This window comes from Clarias gariepinus, chromosome 3 (assembly GCF_024256425.1).
Source record: "Clarias gariepinus isolate MV-2021 ecotype Netherlands chromosome 3, CGAR_prim_01v2, whole genome shotgun sequence".
Taxonomy (NCBI): domain Eukaryota; kingdom Metazoa; phylum Chordata; class Actinopteri; order Siluriformes; family Clariidae; genus Clarias; species Clarias gariepinus.
Genome location: NC_071102.1, coordinates 31574205 through 31595258, shown reverse-complemented (window position 1 = coordinate 31595258; position 21054 = coordinate 31574205). Strand labels below are relative to the sequence as shown.

Below are 21054 nucleotides of genomic sequence, written 5' to 3'. Positions count from 1 at the left end.
TAAACAACAAGGAAGCCAAAGAAGAAAATGAATGATCTGAGGCGTATTTAAGCTGGAGTGTTAACACACACTTTAAGACCTGTTAAAGAGAACTTGTAAAAGAAATAGTAAAATACGGGATCTTTAAACTGCAAAATGTATTTATTACGAGTCACAGATCTTAATTTGCACATAATTTGTTATGTAATAAATAAAAATCAAAACAAAAAATAAAAAGCTTATATTTATATAAAACCATATAAGGGTAAAAAATCTAGTCATATTCAGACTGTATATGTTTGAGCACACAATTCTAACAATGGCTCTTTGTTTAACTTCTTTCATCTTTGCAGAGGACCTAAACATCCATTACGTTAATATAAAAACAGTATACAGTATGTTGTTCTGGTAAAATATATTTGTCAGATGTGTCAGTGAATGTATTTGTTTTCCGCCCAGCAGATGTCGACTGTTTTTTCCCAAACCTCCACACATTACTGTGTGAACGCATGTATGCAAAACAGATCTTTTATGAAAACCTAATCTAAATCTGATTACATCGTAAATCATTCAAAGCAGAGCCTTCTTCATTTTAAAGTCCCACTGTTACAATTTAGGATTTTTTTTTTTTTGCTTATTTGTTAAACACTTTCCTTTTTTGGCTGGAATACTTGTAAAAAGGAAAGGGAACTCCATTGTCTTTGTACTGCTTTGTCAGCAAACCCTGAATGATACGTAATCTGTATAGTGTGAATGTTTAATATATGAACTGTTACATAACTGTAGTGACCAGTAAAGATGCGTCACATTCTAGTTCTAGATGCCCTGCAAAGAAGCACACTGATAGCTGGGAGATGACTGATGGAGATGCATGACAGTACATGCCTTAAAATGTCCCACAAAAGAGAGCGACAGAGAGAGAGAGAGAGAGAGAGAGAGAGAGAGAGAGAAAAGAGAGAGAGACATGGGGAAAACAGTTATCTGCAGGGAAGTGGGGCAGCCTGCTGAGGGCGCAGTGCTCCAGAGGAATGATGAAGTAATTTCTATCAATATTTACATCACAGCACCACATCTACGCCCCTTGCCAGTACACTGTTTAACCTGGCATTTAACCTTGCAATAAAATGCTTAATTTAATACTTAATAAAAATACAGTGGGGCAATTTGTGCTTTTTCCCTGGTGTAGAATTTTCTTTTATGGTATAGGAGTTATTTATGCTCTATGCCCATTTACTCAATTTTGTCTCTATCGCTCTCTCTCTCTCCATACCTTGACCCATTTTTGCACATATTAGGATGTCATGATATTGTTTTATTCAATTAAATATTGATTATTTAATTATTTACATAATGATTTACAAAAATTCTAGTCATCCATCTACCTTCTATTGCACGTGTTTGGACATTATCATTCAACTTTACAAACCCACATCTAGCCATCTGTCTATCTGAGCTTCGGATTATTATCAGATTTTACACTGGATGCCGTTCTTGCTGCAACCCACCCATTTCCCCAGACTTGAGGATGGCGGAGTATTTTATATGGTGGGCACAGGGTTAGGGGCCTTGACCAAGAGCCCAAAAGTGGCAACTTGGCAATGGCAGAGCCCGAACCCTATACACTCTAATCAGCAACTCAGAGCCTCAACCTCCTGCACCAACACTACCCCATGTGGCTATCTATCTATACTAAAAGACAATAATGCATAATTTTACTTTAACATATGCAGCTGTTTTCCTACTTTAAAAAAACTGTTTTTCTACTGATTTTCTTCCTACTTTAGTTGTATCCAATTCCCACTTGTCACTAGGAGAGTCCCACATTAAAGCCACTATTACCAGTCAGGGTGGGCCAAAGACTGTCACATGTTTCCTCCAAACCAACTGCATCTTTTCAAACTGCTCACTCACTCACTGTTGGGGTGTAACACGCTCCTTCAGCTTGCATGAGCTCACAGGCGCCCAACTAGCAATGATCTTACCACTGGTAAAGGTCCACAAGGAGTTTAGAATGCATTATGCATGACATGAAGAATGCGTACCCTGCATGTTTATGTGTGTGTGTGTGCACGCTCCATGTAACACCTGGCCAGTCACACATGCCATCTCATTGATGATTCATTCAGTTGTAAGCACCTGGCAGATGAGCAGGTGAGTGATGTCATCAGAAGGAGTGGGCGGAGTCAGACAGGTAATAACCTGCTCTCATTCTGTACCACGCTGCAGCTGCTGTCTGCTCAATCCTGTTCAGACATCAAAGTGCCAACCTGACTCACTGTGCGTGTGCGTGTGTGTATGTTTCCTAAATGATTATTAGCTTTATTTATACTCATAACCATACTCAAGACAATGAACAATGAAGAACAAGAATTCAATAAATCATTCATAATGTAGGAATTATATACACAGCCCTTATATGATGCAAAACATCTATGAAACAAGTTCCTTGCAACAGCTACAAAGAGTCTCTATTTTTCTTTGGCAAGGTGAAAAAACATGAGGGGTGTTCAAGTCAAACAGGGACTTTTGATTGTACCTGACAAAAAGAACACATTTATCAGACTAAAAACTCCCTTTATTCCGCTATATAATACCCTGTTACACTAATGCACTTATTATAGCATTTCATTAGTACTTGGATACCATCAAGGTAGAAAGTTTACCCTGAGCCATTATCAGACTGCCTACTTTACGTCTAAAACCCTGGCCCCCTAGGAACTCCATTAATGGACCAAACATGTGGAAATGGGGGAAGATGCGATAACTATGGTAGATGAGACAACTATGCGATGTGGCAGTATGTCAATCGGTTTAACCCTTCATTCACAAGAAACCTAATCAAAAGTCCCAGTTTGACTTGAACGCCCATTGTATACATAAGCATGGACACTAGAACTCCTTCTATTAATGTTAAATAAATATCTCCCTACAGAAAACCTTAAAACATCAAGAACTATACGGATTTACTTGTTAAATAGTGACACAGAAACATGCTGGTGAGGGTTAGTTCATTATTTATTTGGAAAAAAAAAAAAACTAGTCACATGGCGTTTTATAAAAGGTATGCTTTTTACACAGTTACGTTCGCAATCGCTTGCAATCGTGCACATCATGAGTCCAAGCAGATATTAACAGCTCTCTCGCACAAACACACACATGCTTAGGCTGGGTGCAAGTCTCTCTCTCTCTCAGCAGCATGACCTTGCTGCCAGGCACCACAGGCTTGTGGAAGTGTGTGTTTAATCAAAAGCTATTTTTTCCCTCTCCATTACACAGTGACGGCTGATCAGACTTGGACACAACAGGAAGCTTAAACACCTGCAGGACAGAAACCTGTAGAGCAGCTAGGCTCTTCTGCTCAGAGAGCGGACACTCGCCCTTTAAATGACCTCTAGCCTCAGCAAGGGTTGACAAAGGTCAAAGTTCAGTAGTCTATTACAAATCTCTTTATAAGACAGGGTACACTTTCCAGCATTCCTACGAACCACTGATATCTCAGTTCATCAGTGTGTAGTCCTGTATGTGTGTGTGTGTGTGTGTGTGTATGTTTAGAGTGCAATTATGTAACTCAATAAAAACATTTAAATTACCAAACAAAGCTCTAGAGGGTGGTGGGAAAAAATTCTAGCGATGCACACGATAGCAAAAGCGTTTATCTGGGCCGAACACATTTCTCTAGTGTGCCTCCAAAGTCAACAGCACACTCCTCCAGGAAGTGTGTGTAAGCCATGCTTACACAGATGCAGCCTCACAAACTCACAAATTCTATTTCCAATGATTATACATTAACTTAAAACATTCAAATCTGCTCTGTCTAATCCAGCGCCAGGTTGGACCTGGCCGTGCACAGACATGCAGGCGCGTGTAGCGCAAAAACAACACTCGTGCATCAGGAGAGGAACCGCGGTAATGTGGTGAAAGGTGAAATGCGCAGTTCTGGCGTCAGAGAGCTCAACGATGTGAGGATTAAAACAAAGTGCACTAGTGCAAGGGAAAGAATTCTAAGGAAATGGAGCAGGAATGTTAATCATCTGTGTAATACACACATCGATGTTGAATTGTTGGATCTGATTGGTCAGAGGGTGTTGATTTTTTTTTTTTTTTACAGCAACTCCGGCAGTATAAAAAAGATATATACTGTAGAAGCACTTGTAAGGTACAGTAGGTACATCATAGAGTTTTAACAGGTGAGTTTATCATCCAGTACTTTCTAGTTCCTTGATCAGATGAAAAGTTGTACTTTTGGTCAAAAATGATGCTGTTATACACTGATATTGTGTACCAATATTGTGTACCCTTGTGCCACCGGAACAGATGTGTTTGGGGACCCGTCAGGGTGTGAAGACCTCTGGGGGTGTGCATATTCGGCATATTCAACAGGCTGTGGTGCACTGGTGTGTTCTGGTACCTTTTTATCATTCAGTTTTTGGCATTTTGCAGTAAGCATTTCTGTAGGATCAGACCAGACAGACTGCCCCTTAGCCCAAAAAAAGTAGAATAAAATGCAAATGGACATTATACATTTGAACATTCATGCACATTTGCACTCACCCTGGACAGTTCTACAGTGGAACCTACGAGCATAATTGCTGGGCTCGTATTCCAAAACGCTCATTAATCAAAGGAAATTTTCCCATATGAAAGAATGGAAACTCAAATTATTTGTTCCACAGCCCCGAAAAAATAAATATAAATATAAAAATAATTCATACAAAATATAAAGTAAAAAATAAAACAAATTAACCTGTACTTTAACTTTAAAAAAGGAAAAAATAAATCCCAATAGATAAGTGTTTCCGTTTATGCACGCAGGCGCTGTGTGTGTATGTGTGTGTGTTTGTGTATGTGTGTGAATCTAAAGTAAGAAGAGAGGGGGAATCAGCCCCACCCATCTCCCCCTTCTTATCTTACACAGTAAACCTTTCTTCTCTCTTATTTGAGTTTCACACAAAGACACACACACACACACACACACACACTAAAAAAGTTTTGTCGGAAAAAATTTTAATGGAAAAATTAACAAGAAACATCGCTAATAACACTCACATGAGCGCATACTAAGAGAATCACTGCTGTAAAGTAAAACAAACAAATTTTTTTCAGAATTTCCATATTTGTACAGTCATTATTGTCTATTTTTCGTACAGCTAAGATAAGTCCTTTATTTTTATTTTGTTCTTCTATTATTTTTCCAGCTAAGGTTTTTTATATTTGAATTTTATTCTTTTTCATAATTATTTCTTATTGATAATCTTGTTTTTAAGGTCACGAGCAGCCGAATAAGCATTTTACTGCAAATTGTACTGTGTATGACAAATAAAATTTGAATATGAAGATTGCACATTTATTTTGCATATGATCTATATGAAAACGTTTTGTTTTAATGTAATGTGTTTTTTTGCCAATATGGCTACCACGCACTAATCCCCCCCCCCCCCCCCCCGCGCACTCTAATAACATGTCAGAGCACATGCTGTACCTCAGTGCTATTATTCCTCTGAGAAAACCCTCTAATGAAAATAATGACAGAGCAGATACAGCATCCAACCCATCTCTCTCTCCTCCCCTTCCTTCCCTTCTTTCCTGTTCTCGTTGTCTGTTGATATCCATCACTCGTCAGGACGTTACCTCACTGAGCGTTCTGACACCATATCCCCATCAGTCCCAGCTTTCTACTTCTCTTCCAAAAATGGCACTTCATCTACAGATCTGTAGCCCAAGAGAAACATCCTGAGGTCTGCACTCGTTTCTCTTCCATTTTGTTTTACCTTGGCTCTGTCACAGCTTCATAAATAAGCCAGGAATGTGAAGGCAACGAATTATTTATTTTTAATATGCAATACAAGGGATCAAAGAATTGAGCTTCAAATAAACCTGCAAAGCATAGACTCTGTTTGACCCCACGGTTGTGTGTGCGTGTGTGAAAGAGAGAGAGAGAGAGAGAGAGAGAGAGAGGCTGACGTAAGACTTAGGCCATAGAGGAAGGGAAAGGAGGGATTCATGGAAAGCCTGCAGGAAGCACTCTGTGTTTCTTTTCCTGTGTTCCTGAGCACTGTGCAAATCTGGGAAACTGCATGTCACTGCAAGAGGGTATCCGTATTCATGTCAGGGTGTGTGTGTAGTAGCTGCAGCCCACTATACATCCCAAAAAAGCTGCAATGAAAACCGAAACCCCTTTTACTGGAAAATTCTACTGAACTAAAAGCAACAGGGCCTGGTCAGGAAAACCCCGTCTAATCACAATCACATCCAGAACCGCTCTGAACAAGCACAGAAATTAGCAATACATCCTGCTGTAACATGTCAAATATATATATATATATATATATATATATATATATATATATATATATATTTTTTTTTTTTTTTTTTTTTTTACCAACTGCGCAGAATTGTACAGAACATAGGAAATCCCCTTTCCATATAAAAGAAAGTAATCAAATTAGACAAACTGCAAAGGTTTCTTAGCCAGGAAGGGAGTGAAAACTAAATCTCATTAATTATTCGAGCTAATTAGGTTAAAGCTGCACTAAGTAAGTCATGTATTAATGGCTTGCTAAGCCCAGACCCCAGAACTTTTGATAATCCTGCACAATTTAAACGCTTGGAATGGAAATCTTGATTTGGGGGTGTAGGCCAAAATAAAGAGTTAAAAAAAGGTAAATAATAAAAAAATACATAAATAAACACTTTTAGAGACTTCTATATAATTACAGATATTTTTCATGCATTTTCTTGGTGCCATTAGCTTTTTATTCCTGATTTACATTTAGGAATTTAGCAGACACCCTTATCTAGAGTGACTTATATTTTATTTTAACCTCATTGTTTATCTGAGCAGTATATGAGTATATCTTTTAACCTCATTATATATCCCTGTCAATCATTATATATCTGAGCAGTTGGGAGGGCCCAACAGGGACAACTTGGTGGTTGTGGGATTTAAACTTGGGACCTTCTGAACCGTAGTCCAATGCCTTAACCACTGAGCTACCCCTTAAGATGCGAGTCCAGGAGCTAAGAGAGAGAAACTGTGTGTGCTCTCTTCCACATCAATCACAGCAACACTAGCTTATCCTGGGAGTCTGTAACCTTAACTATTTGCAAGAGGGCAGACTGTACTTTCCTTTGGGAGAGAAAGATGAGATATTTCTTTCAAAAGAAAAAAAAAGTTGTTATTGTGTGCTAAAATGTCAATGTTTAATACCGCTAGATAATGATGCCTTTCGTGCAATAAGTTCATGCCATATTCTTCAAAAACTTTTTTTTAATAAAAAAAAATCTCTTCTGCTATCTATATATCTTCTAAAGCATAAAATCATTCTTTTCATGCTATTTTATTAAATGACATTTTTAAGAGACAGCTTCAGCTTCCATCCGACATGTTACCTAGCAACCTTGATTTCCATGACTACATTGTGTTATGGGTAAATTCATTCCCAGGCTCAACAACAAGCTCTACAGTCATCAGTGTTTAACATCACTAATATTTTTTTTAATGAAATTCAGTTTGAAGTCTCTAGAAGTAACGTGCTGAGCATCTTGTTTCATCCTAAATGCCTGGCAGACAGCTATTCCTGCTGTGTCATTAAAGCTGCTCATGAATGCATTTACTGCGCCACAGTAAATGTAACTTTTTATTTTATTTTATTGATGTATTTTTCTAATGATGTTGCCTTTAAAAGCGAGAAATAACTGACAGACTGTGGCAGAAATTGTCTCGGCAATCTGAAAGAGACCCGAGCCTGTGTGACGTTTGTTGCTTTATCTTCTTTCATGCAACCTTCAAGGCTGAAAAGAGGAAAAAAAAAAACCTCTATATGATGCATGGCCAATGTGACAGCAGCAGATTAGTGCAGAAGCAGGCATTTAGCCATGGGAGGAGAGAGAAAAAAAAAGCTTGTACGTGAGGCAAACAGTAATCACGTCTGGTCTCTCACCCTGTCAGTGACGTTTCTGTCACCGCTGATGACGGCAGGAGTCAATGGCAGGAAGGGAGAGACCAAGTCGTGGCTATTGTGAGGCTCGCTCTCTGTTTGGTGCAACATCTACAGTATGTGTAAGGTGGATCCTAAATATGCTTAATGCATTGAATACTGCAAACCCTAAATCCTAAATACACTGAATACTAATTATGTCAAATCCTGAATACCGTAAAAAAACCCAATACAATAAATCCTGAATACTGAATAACTTGGATCCTAAATACACTAAATATGTTAAATACTAAACACCCTGGACCCTAATTATACTGAATACTGAAAACACAATATACAGAAGTCTGAATATACCCAATATTGAAAGAGTTTAATACTGAACATGCTATATAATAAATACACTGCTTACTTAATAGACTAAGTATTAAATACATTAAATATGAAATAGACTTGATATTGAATACAGTGGATACTGAATACATTGAATTGAATACCTAACAATAAATACTAAATGACTAATACTGATTGGTAAACACACTGTATACTAACTACTGAATATCCTGAATACATAATATATTGAATACATAAAATATAAAACACCACTAATTTTAACAAATACAAAATTGTGACTACTTAATGTGCTGAATACTTGAATACTGAATAAACTAAATACCAATACACTGAACACAATGAATAATGTGTAATGAATAAACTTAATACTCTAGATGCCAATTAGTTAAAGTTAAGGGGAACAAATGCAGGAAATATGAGGGTTTATTACCTCAGGGTTACAACTTCCTAAACTTTCCACAGAATTGCATTTATATGCGGAAGTAGCATTATTAATTTAATTTACAGTACATATGTAACTTAAGAAAAAGACTTTTAAAGGGGATTTAACTACAAAATTGGCATTTTAGACTGCACAAGTACTGTAACAAGGAGCATTAAATAAGCAAGATAATTAATACAGATTAGAGAGAAAAGTATGATTAAAGAGATAAAGATTCCTACATACATGATATGAACAAATATGTCAGTCATATTTCTGAACACCTGAAGTGTCCTATATTTTATTACACTTTAATCACTATTATTGATGCAGGAACCGTGATACGCCATAGCAATTACATGGTGACTCTTGTACATGCCTAAACCTCTGAAACCTCCTGATGTCATCAGTGAATCCACACTCACATTCCTCACTCTACATATTTTTCCTATTATGGATAAGTCATACTGGGTACTGAATAATATGCAAGACAAAAGTCCAGAGAATAAGTTGTGGTGCTGCATGATGTGATGTGATGTGATGTGAATATTGTTGTGGCGAGGCGTGAGGTAATGGAGTATGTGTGCTTACTGTACTTAAATATATCTTTCGTTTATCTGTACTTTACTTAAGTTTATTAGAGGATACTTTTTACTTTTACTCCTTTTAAAAGTACAACAAATGTATATACTTTTACTTAACTACAACTGTGAATAGCGTTGCATTACCAAATTACAGTAGTACAGTGGAACCTCGGATTGCGAGTAACGCGGTTTGCGAGTGTTCCGCAAGACAAGCAAAGATTTTTAATACATTTTGACTTGAAAAACAAAAGTTTTGGTTACGAGTCAAGAGTCTTGGTTACGAGTAAAGAGTATCATGTATCATGCGCTTCTTGTTTTAACGTCGAGTGTCTCGTGACCACAACTGAGCCAACGTTTTTTTCTCTCTTGCGCTGCGGAATTGTGGGTAATCGTCTCCCCTGCTGGGTACTGTTTACTATAACACTGTGACCACGTCTGTGCGTGTAAAACATTTTATTTTGTGTCTGTATGCGTGTGTGTACAGGGGGCGTGTAAGGCAAAAGCAAGTCTCATTAGAGAGGTTAAAGATCTATTTTCTCTCCCCCTCTCTCTCTGTATCAGCTTTGTGTCTGTGTGCGCACGCGTCTTTTAACACACAACCCTTTTTTCGCCTTCACTCACTCACACACACACACACACACACACACACACACTCTCTCACTCTCTCTCTCTATCGTGATTCTTTTCAATGGTAAAGTTCAGGTTAATTTGTTTTATTTTTACTTTATATTTTGTATTAATGACTTTTATGTATTTATCTTTTTTGGGCTGTGAAATGAATAATTAGAATTTCTATTATTTCTTATGGGAAAAAAATCCCCTTATGGGGAGTGTTTTGAAAAACAAGCCCGCTTCCGGAACAAATTATGCTTGTAATCCAAGGTTCCACTCTATGTTGTATTCAAAGGAGGAATTTCACCACCTGCTGACTTTTATGCATATTTGCATGACTTGCCTTTCATTCGAGACATGCATAGTTAAGTAACAGGTGTTTTAAATCAGAAGCAAAGCTGGTTGTAGACAGTGACAAAAACAATCAGGAAGCAAAGAAGTATAGAAAGATAGAGAGAGAAAGAGAGAGAGACTTGGTTAGTAAATTGGATTCAAAAATTTGTAGTTGAGAGTGGGATCAGAATTACATTTCTTGCATATTTGAGCTACAGAAGCTCCTTCAAAGACTTCATTCTGCATCCAAAGCACAAAAACCTCATCACGTTATTTCCCCTAACTGGGGGAATTCAGCACTTTCTACATCATGCAGTGATAGCATGCAAAATACTTATTTTTTGCAGCTCCAGCACTCAGGCCAGTCTATGTATCTAATTAGCTTGGACAACTCAATATCCTAACAAAGATTCTAGCTTTTGGTCAATGATTCTGTATTTTTCAAAATCTAACATTATAACCATTGATTAGCCATGACGACCAGTAACAACTCCCCTGTCAAAAATTGGAATTCTTGCACATCAGTATTATAATCTTATTATAAATTATAAAGCTTCAAATAATATAATGGATGAACTTTAAGATCTTAACCTCGCTAATAGTAACGACAGAGACAGACAGTCATTTTATCTGTCTTTGACGCTCTTTTAATCACTCAGATGTGTGTCACCTTGCTGGAGGCTACAGAACACACTCATGGACATGCACACACACACAAAGAGACTAAGTGAATGCTTGTAGTGCAGGTCCAAACACAATTCCTCTGCTCCCTACAGACTAAACAGTGCCAGCTTTAATCAAATCATGTTACTCCATGGAGCTGCAGTTAATAGTGCAGCTGACCTAAGCAATAGAGACTCAGCCACAGTCTACAATGAAACCAAACCTAACAATAACTAAAAACAGCTACTATTAAGAGAATATTAAGAGTGCGTAGAAAGAGCTTAGGGATCCGATAATGATCACACTTTGAAATTGATTATTTTTCTAAAACAATACAAAGTGTTTAATTCCTCTTGCACAACAGCAATATTTATTTTAACTTATTAAAGAATGTCATTTTCATTCAATTATCAGTACATTTATAATTTCAAAAGTAAAAATATATACTACCGTGTAAATCAAAATTTTGTTCACTCTGTGCATTACATCATAACGTACAACACTTACCTTTTCTAAACCTGAAGCCTAACTTGTAACACCTTTTTACTTTTTTACATTATGTGCAGTGTGTACTGTAGTTTCCATTTTCATGTGTAAGCTGGTGTGTGCATGTGTTGTACTGTATGCATCGGTGTACAACTGTGTAAAAAATGTAACATTTTAAATCTGTATTTTTGTATATCAGTGTTTTTATTTCTCATTCCCCTTTAAATTAATGAAGCACTCAATGAATCAATCAATGCATCAATGGATCAATCAATCAATCAGTTAGCCAATCAATCAATCAATCAATCAATCAATCAATCAATCAATTAGTCAAAAATTCAATCACTTCATGAATCAACCAACCTCATCTACTAATAAAAGTATAATATATTGGGTGAAATATAAAGACAAATAATTTGTTAATTAACTGCAAATTTAGTTAACCAAATAAACAAACAAACATATAGAACTACTGGGTTGAGATCTTGTGACTAACAGGATATGGGAATAAACAAAATTAAAAAAAAAAAGACCATTGGGATTATTAATGATTACGATGAGGGAAAAATGTAAGTGAATTCTCTATCTCTATAATCCTATTTAAGGAAGAACAAAATATAACAATAAGGCGTGTTGTTGGCATCAAATGATCATGTCACTAATGAACATGAATAATGTCACCTTAAAAAAAAAGTTAGATGTACAGTACACACTTCTGCAGCAAGCAATAAAGCTACAGTAGCCCTACTATAAGCACGAGAGAAAGTAAAGCAGGTAGAGAGAGACTCTCACTGACCTGTGTGGAGCGTTCAGGTAGTCTGTAGTTCTGGTTCTGGAGGAAGCGGCAGCCGTCCTTTGCCAGCCTCTGTACCATCTCCAGGCGTGAAAACTCATCCGGGGACCTCAGCGCGCACACATCACCCTGATGCAGAGCCGGAGGCAGAGAGAAGAGATATTTCAGCCCGCAGTCCCACGTCATACTGCCCATCTCTTACACACACACACACACACACGCTCACTGGCAGACAGAGCCAGATAAACTACAAGACACACTCTGAAGCAGGAGCACACACACTGTGTTGTAATGTGTAATAAACTCCTGATGAGTGTGGTGGAGAAACTGGAAGTCTCAGTGCTGTCAGAACGGTGGTGTGTGTGTGTACACGCTGCTCCTGTCTCGCGTTCATCCCCTGCTAGTTCTCCGCCTGTCTTAGTCTGAAGTATGAGTGAGCTCACTTTGTGTGTGTCGAACTTTCAATGAGTAAGTGTAGGTTTGGCTAAGAGAAAAGGCGCGCGCTCATAACTCCGCCCAAAACAGGAGCAGGAAAGTGCCGAGAAAACGACTAAACTGCTGTGGGAAAGAGTACTTAGTTTCCTGAAAGGAAGCCGTTTATTATCAGCCACAGGCTTCACATAATACACACAGCTACAGATTTGATCTGAGGTGTGTTTATGTTACTAGTGTGCAACCTAGATAGCAGGAGAGAAAAATAAAAGGGTGGGGGAGTAGGGGGGTCCATATGCTTTGCAAAATGATTTATGCAATTATTTTATATGATTTCAAACTAAACGGATTATAATATGTTTAACCTTGTATGTTCTGGTGTTTTAAAGGACACCCTTTCAACGTAGAATTCACTTTTCAATCATTGTCCCAAATTCAGATGGGTCTCCATTAGATACATTTATTAGGTTTTGTTATTTTCTGTATTGTCCTTGCCTTATGTGCACTTATACTGTATATACAGTAGGGGTTAGGGTTAAGGCATTGGACTACAGTTTGGATGCTCAGTGGTTAAGGCATTGGACTACAGTTTGGAAGGTCCCAGGTGCTAATCCCACAGCCACCAAGCTGTCCCTCTTGAGCAAGGCATTTAACCCTCAACTGCTCAGATACTGTATATAATGAGATAAAAATGTAAGTCCCACAGCACTAGCTCATTAACACAGACAATTAAACAGTGCATTTGGCGGAGGAGTGAATGAAAGGAAGTTTAAGGTATGAAGAAAAAAGTCTTATCCTATGGGTAGTGCAATAAAATATAAGCTGTGGGAAGCGGCATTAACCTATTCAGCACTTCTATTAAATTGGACTACACAGGCCATTCTTCGCTCCCCGGGTGCATCAGTGAGCTTTGGCCACCCATGACCCTGTCACCGGTTCATTGCTTTTCCTTATTTGGAACACTTTTGGTAGGTCCTGTCCTGGAACATCCCACAAGAGCTGCAGTTATAAAATATAATATCTAATTACAATGGCACCTGAAAGCTGATAAGATAGGTTTCATTGGAAGCAGAAAACATGGGCAAACTTAAGGATTGGAGTGACTCACAAGAGCAAAATTGTGATAGCTAGATGACTAGGTGAGAGCCAAAACCACAGCTCATGTGGGATGTTTGCAGTCTACAGTGTTCAGGACGTAACAAAAGTAAAGAAAGGAAGAAAACTAAGTCAACTGACAGACATGCTCATACATGAGGGGTCTAAGGCTCACTGATTTACATGGAGACTAAAGCCTAGCCTTCTGTAGAGCTACTGTAACTCAAATTGATGAAAAGTTTAAAGCTGTTTTCAATAGAAAGATTTCAGAGCACACTGCGTTACTGTTTTGGTGGCAAAAGTGGGGAGCTATGCAATATAAGGCGGGTGGCCATAATTTTATACTGGTTAGTGAATAGAAGACAGTTGTGGGTGAGACTAAAATAACTTCATGTAAAAAACATTTAAGATTTAACATTTACAATTACGGTAAACAGGTTAAAGTTTAAGATCAAATGGTTATAATCCATCTTCATTTTATTTTACAGACTACCACTATATAAATGTGGGAATGTTCTGGTGGGTGAGGTCAAATGGAAATACGTATGCAAGTATGTAGATTAGAGTGAAAACGTATTTTAATCTATTTTTACATTTTCCGCAGAAGGGAAACCCTAGAACAGATAACACGCAAACCCAGACACACCCATGGGACAGTAGTTGTGAGCTTCAGAAACATGAGGAGGGACTACAGTATAAACTATCGTCAGAGCCAGAGGCCTGTTTTTGTTTATTGATACTCAGCTGTTTTTGATTGGTGCAGAGCAGAGCACTTCCTGTGAGGTAATTACCCCATGTTGCATCTAAATCGACTGAGAGCGACTGGCTGGCAGCAAAACAACAACAGAGGTGCTGAGAAAGAGTAAAACGCATACAACTTTTTAATTTTTGCCTTAGAAACATAGAAACAACGGTAAGTGGAAGAAATATACAAATATTACGTTGTAAATTTAAATTAAAAAAATATATATCCCATACCTATTTATAGTCAAACATATGCGGGTGAAACAAAAATGATCCGCACTTTGGCTGTAGAACTTATTTAAATGAACTTTTAGAAAAAACAAATGCATAATTTTTCGACATAATCTCCTTGCTTTTCAATACACTTCATCCATCTGTCACCAAGCTTTCATATTCCCTCGATAATTTATTTGTTATTATTATTATTATTATTATAAAGCCACAAATGCACTGCTGTCTCTACTTCTTCATCAGAAGTGAATAGTCCCCGTAGGGCTGCTTTCAGGCAACCAAACAGATGTACAGTAAGTCAGATGCGACGGGATCAGGACTATAGGGAATGTGAGGATGTGCATTGTCATGCAAGATTAACACCTTCGTATAACAGTCCTCTCTGACCCTCACCACAAAAAGCGAATCACTGCACACTGCCCCTTTTTTGTCTAAATCACAAGTGGGGTGTGATTTTTGCTTACAATGCAGTTACAAATGAATTGATCTAACACGTTCACACCTGCACAGAAGTGACTGGGGAGACAATAGCTTAAAACAGAAATCGCTGATAATAACAACAGAAGTTTAATCTTGTCGGAATGTGGATCATTTTGGACTCTCGTATCTATTTAAGCTAACAAAAAATTATTGGAGAAATAATCTCATTAGGAGGATGTTCGCCAATATTTATTAATCATTTCAAAATGATTTAATATATATATATATAAACATAAGTTTAAATTGTTGACAAAATGTACATAAATTCCAAAATTGCAATAAACTCCAGCCTTTCGTGATTAAATAATTGCACGGGTCCAATGATTCTGATTTTGATTTTTATGTTATTAACAATTAAGCACAACTTTGGTTTGTTTTTTTTCCCTTACAGTCTGTATCAATATACAGTAGATATAAGCATAACATCCTTTTTAATACCTGCTGCAGTAATAATGCAACCAACACAGCACCAAACCTTTTACTCTCTCTTGATGTATTAGTAAATTCACCTGCAGCCATTTATCTAATTCAACATATTAACAGTAAAAGCAAACACCTCGAGAGCAAAGTGTCCATTAATCAGCTGGTCTGGTCTATAATGCCTGTGGAAAGGTTACTGGTTTTCATCAGTTCAGGTTGACGAGAGAGAACGTTTAAATGGTTGCCGTGAGCGGCCTCTCATCAAAGTTTTTTTTTATTTTAATAACGCCCCTCAGTGGAAGACTGGTGCGGCTCAGCGAGTCCCTCTGAGCGGAAGCTTACTTTATATTGGTTTGGCCGTTTTCAAATGTATCTGACCACATTTGAGTAAAACCAAGAGAGAGAAAGAGAGAGATGCTATTACCTAAGCTGTAATTACCTACATGGTAATAACCATACAGGCTGTGGGTGGAAGGAAACCACAGAGGAGCTCTTATCAGATGTAGCACAGCCAGGCTACACACACACACACACACACACACACGCTAAAAGCTCTGTTTGCTATCATTCAGTCTAATAAGACAAAGGGGCCCAAAACTGCACGAGCTAATAACCTCCAACGCAGATCTCTACACAACACAAACACACACAATTTTTCATCATTTACACTCGCACATACAGTGTAGTGTAACAAACACCAAGAGAGTGTTGCAAGAGAATCAAAGATCAAAGTGAAAAAGAAACACCTTCATTATGGTCAAGCAAAATATACATTTATTTGTTTAAAAGATGTTATTATTATTAAATATTCATTATGCTAAATTCTCAAATCCTGATTGGTCAGTAGGTCCAGCTGCCAGTCAAATGTGCACATTCTAATCCATTAGTGTTTCTATGGTAACAGCTAATTCGCAGGGACTTGTAAGACGGATGTGCCACGTAATCGAAAACTGTACATAACTGTAATTAACTGGGTAATTAATTGTTAAGAAAATGTCCAATCATTGATCACAGTATCTCTTCTGTAAGGAGGATTTTTATTTAGCATGTGACTCTGTAGCAGAATCTTTCTTCAGTTTTTCAAAACACTAATGCTCGCCTACAAAGCTACAAAAAGCAGCCCAGCACTCACTCAGCTCTAATCACACCCCGCACCGCACCGCACCACACCACGTTCCCTCTGATCCTCCAGCACTGCCCGGCTGGTCCCACCATGTCTCAGACATCGAGGAAAACATGCATCTAGACTGTTTTCTGTCCTGGCACCTAGTGGTGGAATAAACTACTTCTAGATCTTCTACTGTAAATTTGCTTTAAACAACAACTAAACACCTATCTGTTTATTCAATATTTGTTTTAGGTTTCTTTCAATATTAATCTCTTCTTACCATAAAAAAACTGTATTGACTGATGGTACTTACATAGTGACCTAGTAACACAGTGTAAGGATCTATCCAATAATATTTTGCGTCTGCAAAATGCCTAAATATAAATGTCTTCAGGTGAATTAGACTTCCTGTTTTGTACGTTTACTTCATTTAGTAGACGTTCTTATCCAGAGGTATTACATTTATATTATAATATACACCTGAGCAGGTAAGGGTTAAGGTCCAACCTTGGTGGTACTGGGATATGAACCCATGACCATCCTATCAGAAGTTCAACATGTTATTAAACCACCACTATTTACTAGTTCCTTCTGTTTGTATAAACTTTAATAAACATATGACTTTATAAAAAAAATAGTATAAGGTGGATGTGATTTTATTAGAAAATAATGCATTTTAGGGTTGTTGCCCTTGCCTAACGTTACACCACATCTCACATGATCATTTAACTTATTTTTTTTTCTTTGACTGATTATTTTACTTTATCAGCACAACCACAAGTGTATTATACGCTTACTTATGAGATCATGAAAACATCATACCATTTTCCAGCATTGTTTGCATCATCTGTAAATGTTTCACTTTGTTTCATCATGTTCCATCGCTTTTTTCTTTTGTAGGTGAATTTAAAATCCCTTCTTTAACAGACACCTTTTTCCTGTGTTCTAACTTTCACTAAAAGGAAATAGTTCTTATTTGTATTAATGATTATATAATGATATTATTATTTTTTCCTGTAAATAAGTTAACACATTCTTTAATTTCTTTGCATAGTTTTAATTGTACTGCTGAATGTCTGCGAACACTCCTAAAAAATATATTTCTCTTTTTTCCAACATTCCACAAGAGTGAGTGCTGTTGTGATGAATATCAGCATGGCTGTAATGCGCAGCAAGAGCGGCTTAAGGCTTTACTGCCATGCTTATATCCAGCAATACGGCACGACCCCGAGTGTGATATTGCTTTTATACAACAGTTCTACAAACACCATTGTTGAGGGATTTGGGATACAACCTTGTTTTAGAAGCTAGATAGCTTTGCAGCTTGACTTGGGCATAAATAAAACAATACATACGGTTTGAAACCAATTCCAAAAGACTTAGAAGCAATTATTTAAAAAAAACAAAGTTGTTTAAAACTACATTTTCAATGTAGGTTTTGGCAGGTAGAGGCTCTCTCCTCCGTATTGCGGACTGTATAGACTCACCTTCACCCTTGTTGCTACAGTTATAGGTATTAGTTACTGTAAACATCCCAGTGATGTTACTGTCTATCATCACCACTTCAGGAATACTGAATCTCTAATCCAATCAGATTGCTCGGTCAGAACAAACTCTTCTATAATCTACTTTATGAACTCCTTTCCTTTCTTTTAAAAGCAAATATTTATTTCATTTCACCCAGACACATGATAATAAATAAATTCATTCCCAAACTCTCTTCTGTTCAGTTAGCCGAAGTGCAGTTTCCAGTGAAAAATATTTTTCAACTCTTATTATCTAGTTTCTATCGAGCGCTTAGCATCCCTAAGGAAAACTGCATTTTTTCCCTGGGATTTGTATCATTAGCTATAAATAACCATCACTGATTTTGTCCCCTTCTTACCCACATGTAAACAGACAAGTAAACTCCCTCATCAGCACTTTCCTGCAGGAGTTTCCTTAATAAATAAACATATCTGATAAGCAGCATCATAAGACCTGTCGCACTCTCTCTCTCTCTCTCTCTGCCTGCTGAATTTCCTGTTACAACAACAACAATTATGCAAATACCTCAAACTGATACTAACTACAGCCACCGCTTCTGGCCACTGAGTTATGTAACAGTGACGCACTTTTATTTTGAGACAGTCCATACGCTGTGCCTGTGGATGAGAAAGACATTTGCTGGGTTTTGCCCAAACTACTTTGCGCTTAGATATATATATATATATATATATATATATATATATATATATATATATGTATATATATATATATATATATATATATATGTATATATATATATATATATATATATATATGTATATATATATATATATATATATATATATATAATTATTTTTTTTTGCAGTAAGTGAGCCGAGTAAGATCTCAGACCTCTGTAATGCATGTAGTAAGTCTTTCTAATCTTTAATTAGGGCAATGTAGTCTTAATCTTTTTGTATTCTTTTATCGATTCACTCTATTCACATGCATGAGAAATTGGTTACTTTATTGTGCCTGATCTCAGACTAGAGGTATTAGATTGACTTTGCCTAATCTGAGGCCTAGTCATTGTCAGTTCAATGTAGAGGTGAAATAAATATATCTGATCTCAGGTCTACTGCCTAATCCCAGGCTTGTATAGGTTATAAAGGATGTAGTATTGTAGTGATCATACAGAATCTGATCTCAGAGATCACAGTGTACAGTGTGGGACTGCAGTGAGCATGTGACCTATGACCTTATGACTTTTCAACCATAACAGCACTGCTGTGGCAGTTTTGCATCATGTTTTTCCAATGTGGTAGTGAACACTCAGGTCTGATCTCAGATCTGTCATGTTACTGCAGCAACCTGCTCTTAACAGTGTATGTACAGCATGGGAGTGTAGTGAGCTTAACAGATCACAGATCACAGATATTAGTGTTTCATTATGGTGCTGAACATGTCTGATCCCAGATCTGTAGCTCTGGTGTAGTATGTTCCTTTTCTGTCTAATCTCAGGCCTGTGTCGTGTGTGTACAGTACTGGACTGTAGTGAGGAAGTCTAAAACCTTAAACCTTTTGCTGTAGTCTCGGCACTGTTCTATTTTTAGATCTGTCTGATTTTAGATATAATCTGTTTGTTGTTGTTGTCTGATCTCAGGCCTATGCCACTTTGGAGCCATGTGGTATCGCAGTGTGAATGCAGCATGTCTGATCTTAGGTCTGTGAATTGTGGTATATTAGTGGCCATGTGTTAGTGCAGTGTGGTGTACAGTATATCTAACATTAAGTTGGTGCAGTACGTCAATCTTTAGTCTGATCTCAGGTTTCTACAATCTGTGCACGCTTGATTAATGCACTAAGGATCATTGCATTGTGGCCCTTCTCTCTGATCTCATGACTGTGTGTGATTGCAGTAAAGATGCCTGATCTCAAGTCCATGTTGTGTTGCTGTAATAAGTGCTCTGTTGTGTTAGACTCTTCTGTCCCATCAAATCATGGTGAGCTGATGCATTATTGAGACTCAGTAAGAGGTTTCCCATGTCTGAAATCCCGCCAAGCTCACTCGCCCACCCGCTCCGTCTTGTTTCCCGCTCTCGCTCGCTTTCTCTTTCTTTCACTCTCACACACACACATACACATCCACAGACACATAAATGCACTCAGACACACAAGCACAACCCCAACACCTACAGTTCACATTATTCCAGAAATCCACAGGAAACACACACCTTTTTTTCGAAATAAAGCCGCATGTTCCTCTTCAGACATGACCCCCTGTGCTCTTTATTCTTTACTAAGCTGCTGAGTCACTCTTTCTAAAAGCTAATTTGCTCTAAATTCTTTGTTCAGGAAACACGGAGTGCAAAAAAAAAAAAAGTTTCCTACAGCTGGCTAATAGAAGTTTGTTCTTACCACAGTGTACTTACAGTACATGCGCACACACGCACACACACACACACCCACACACATCCACACACATCCACACACACACATTCACATCCACACACACATCCACACACACACATCCACACACATCCACACACACACATACACACTCACACACACACCTACATACACACACTTTCACACACACTTTCACACATACACACAGTCACACCTACAGTACATACACACACTCACACCCACACTCACACAAGCACACACACGCATATCTACATTCACACACACACAAACACACACACACGCTCAGACCCACACAATCACATCCACATACACACACGCACGCACACACGCAAAGACACACACACACACACTCATAAACACACACAAACACACACTCATGCACACACACACACACACACACACAGTCACACCTAGATACACACACACACACACTCTCATAAACACACACAAACACACACTCATGCACACACACACACACACACACACAC

General features: G+C 37.7%; 1 protein-coding gene across 1 annotated transcript in view; it reads right to left on the bottom strand.

Moving 5' to 3' along the window:
- The window catches only part of rapgef5a (Rap guanine nucleotide exchange factor (GEF) 5a), a 93220-nt gene that overhangs the window by 29849 nt on the left and 42317 nt on the right, over positions 1-21054 (bottom strand). Inside the window, exon 9 of the mRNA XM_053492604.1 lies at positions 12163-12288. Coding sequence (XP_053348579.1) covers positions 12163-12288 — 126 coding nt within the window. The remainder of the gene's footprint in view (positions 1-12162; positions 12289-21054) is intronic.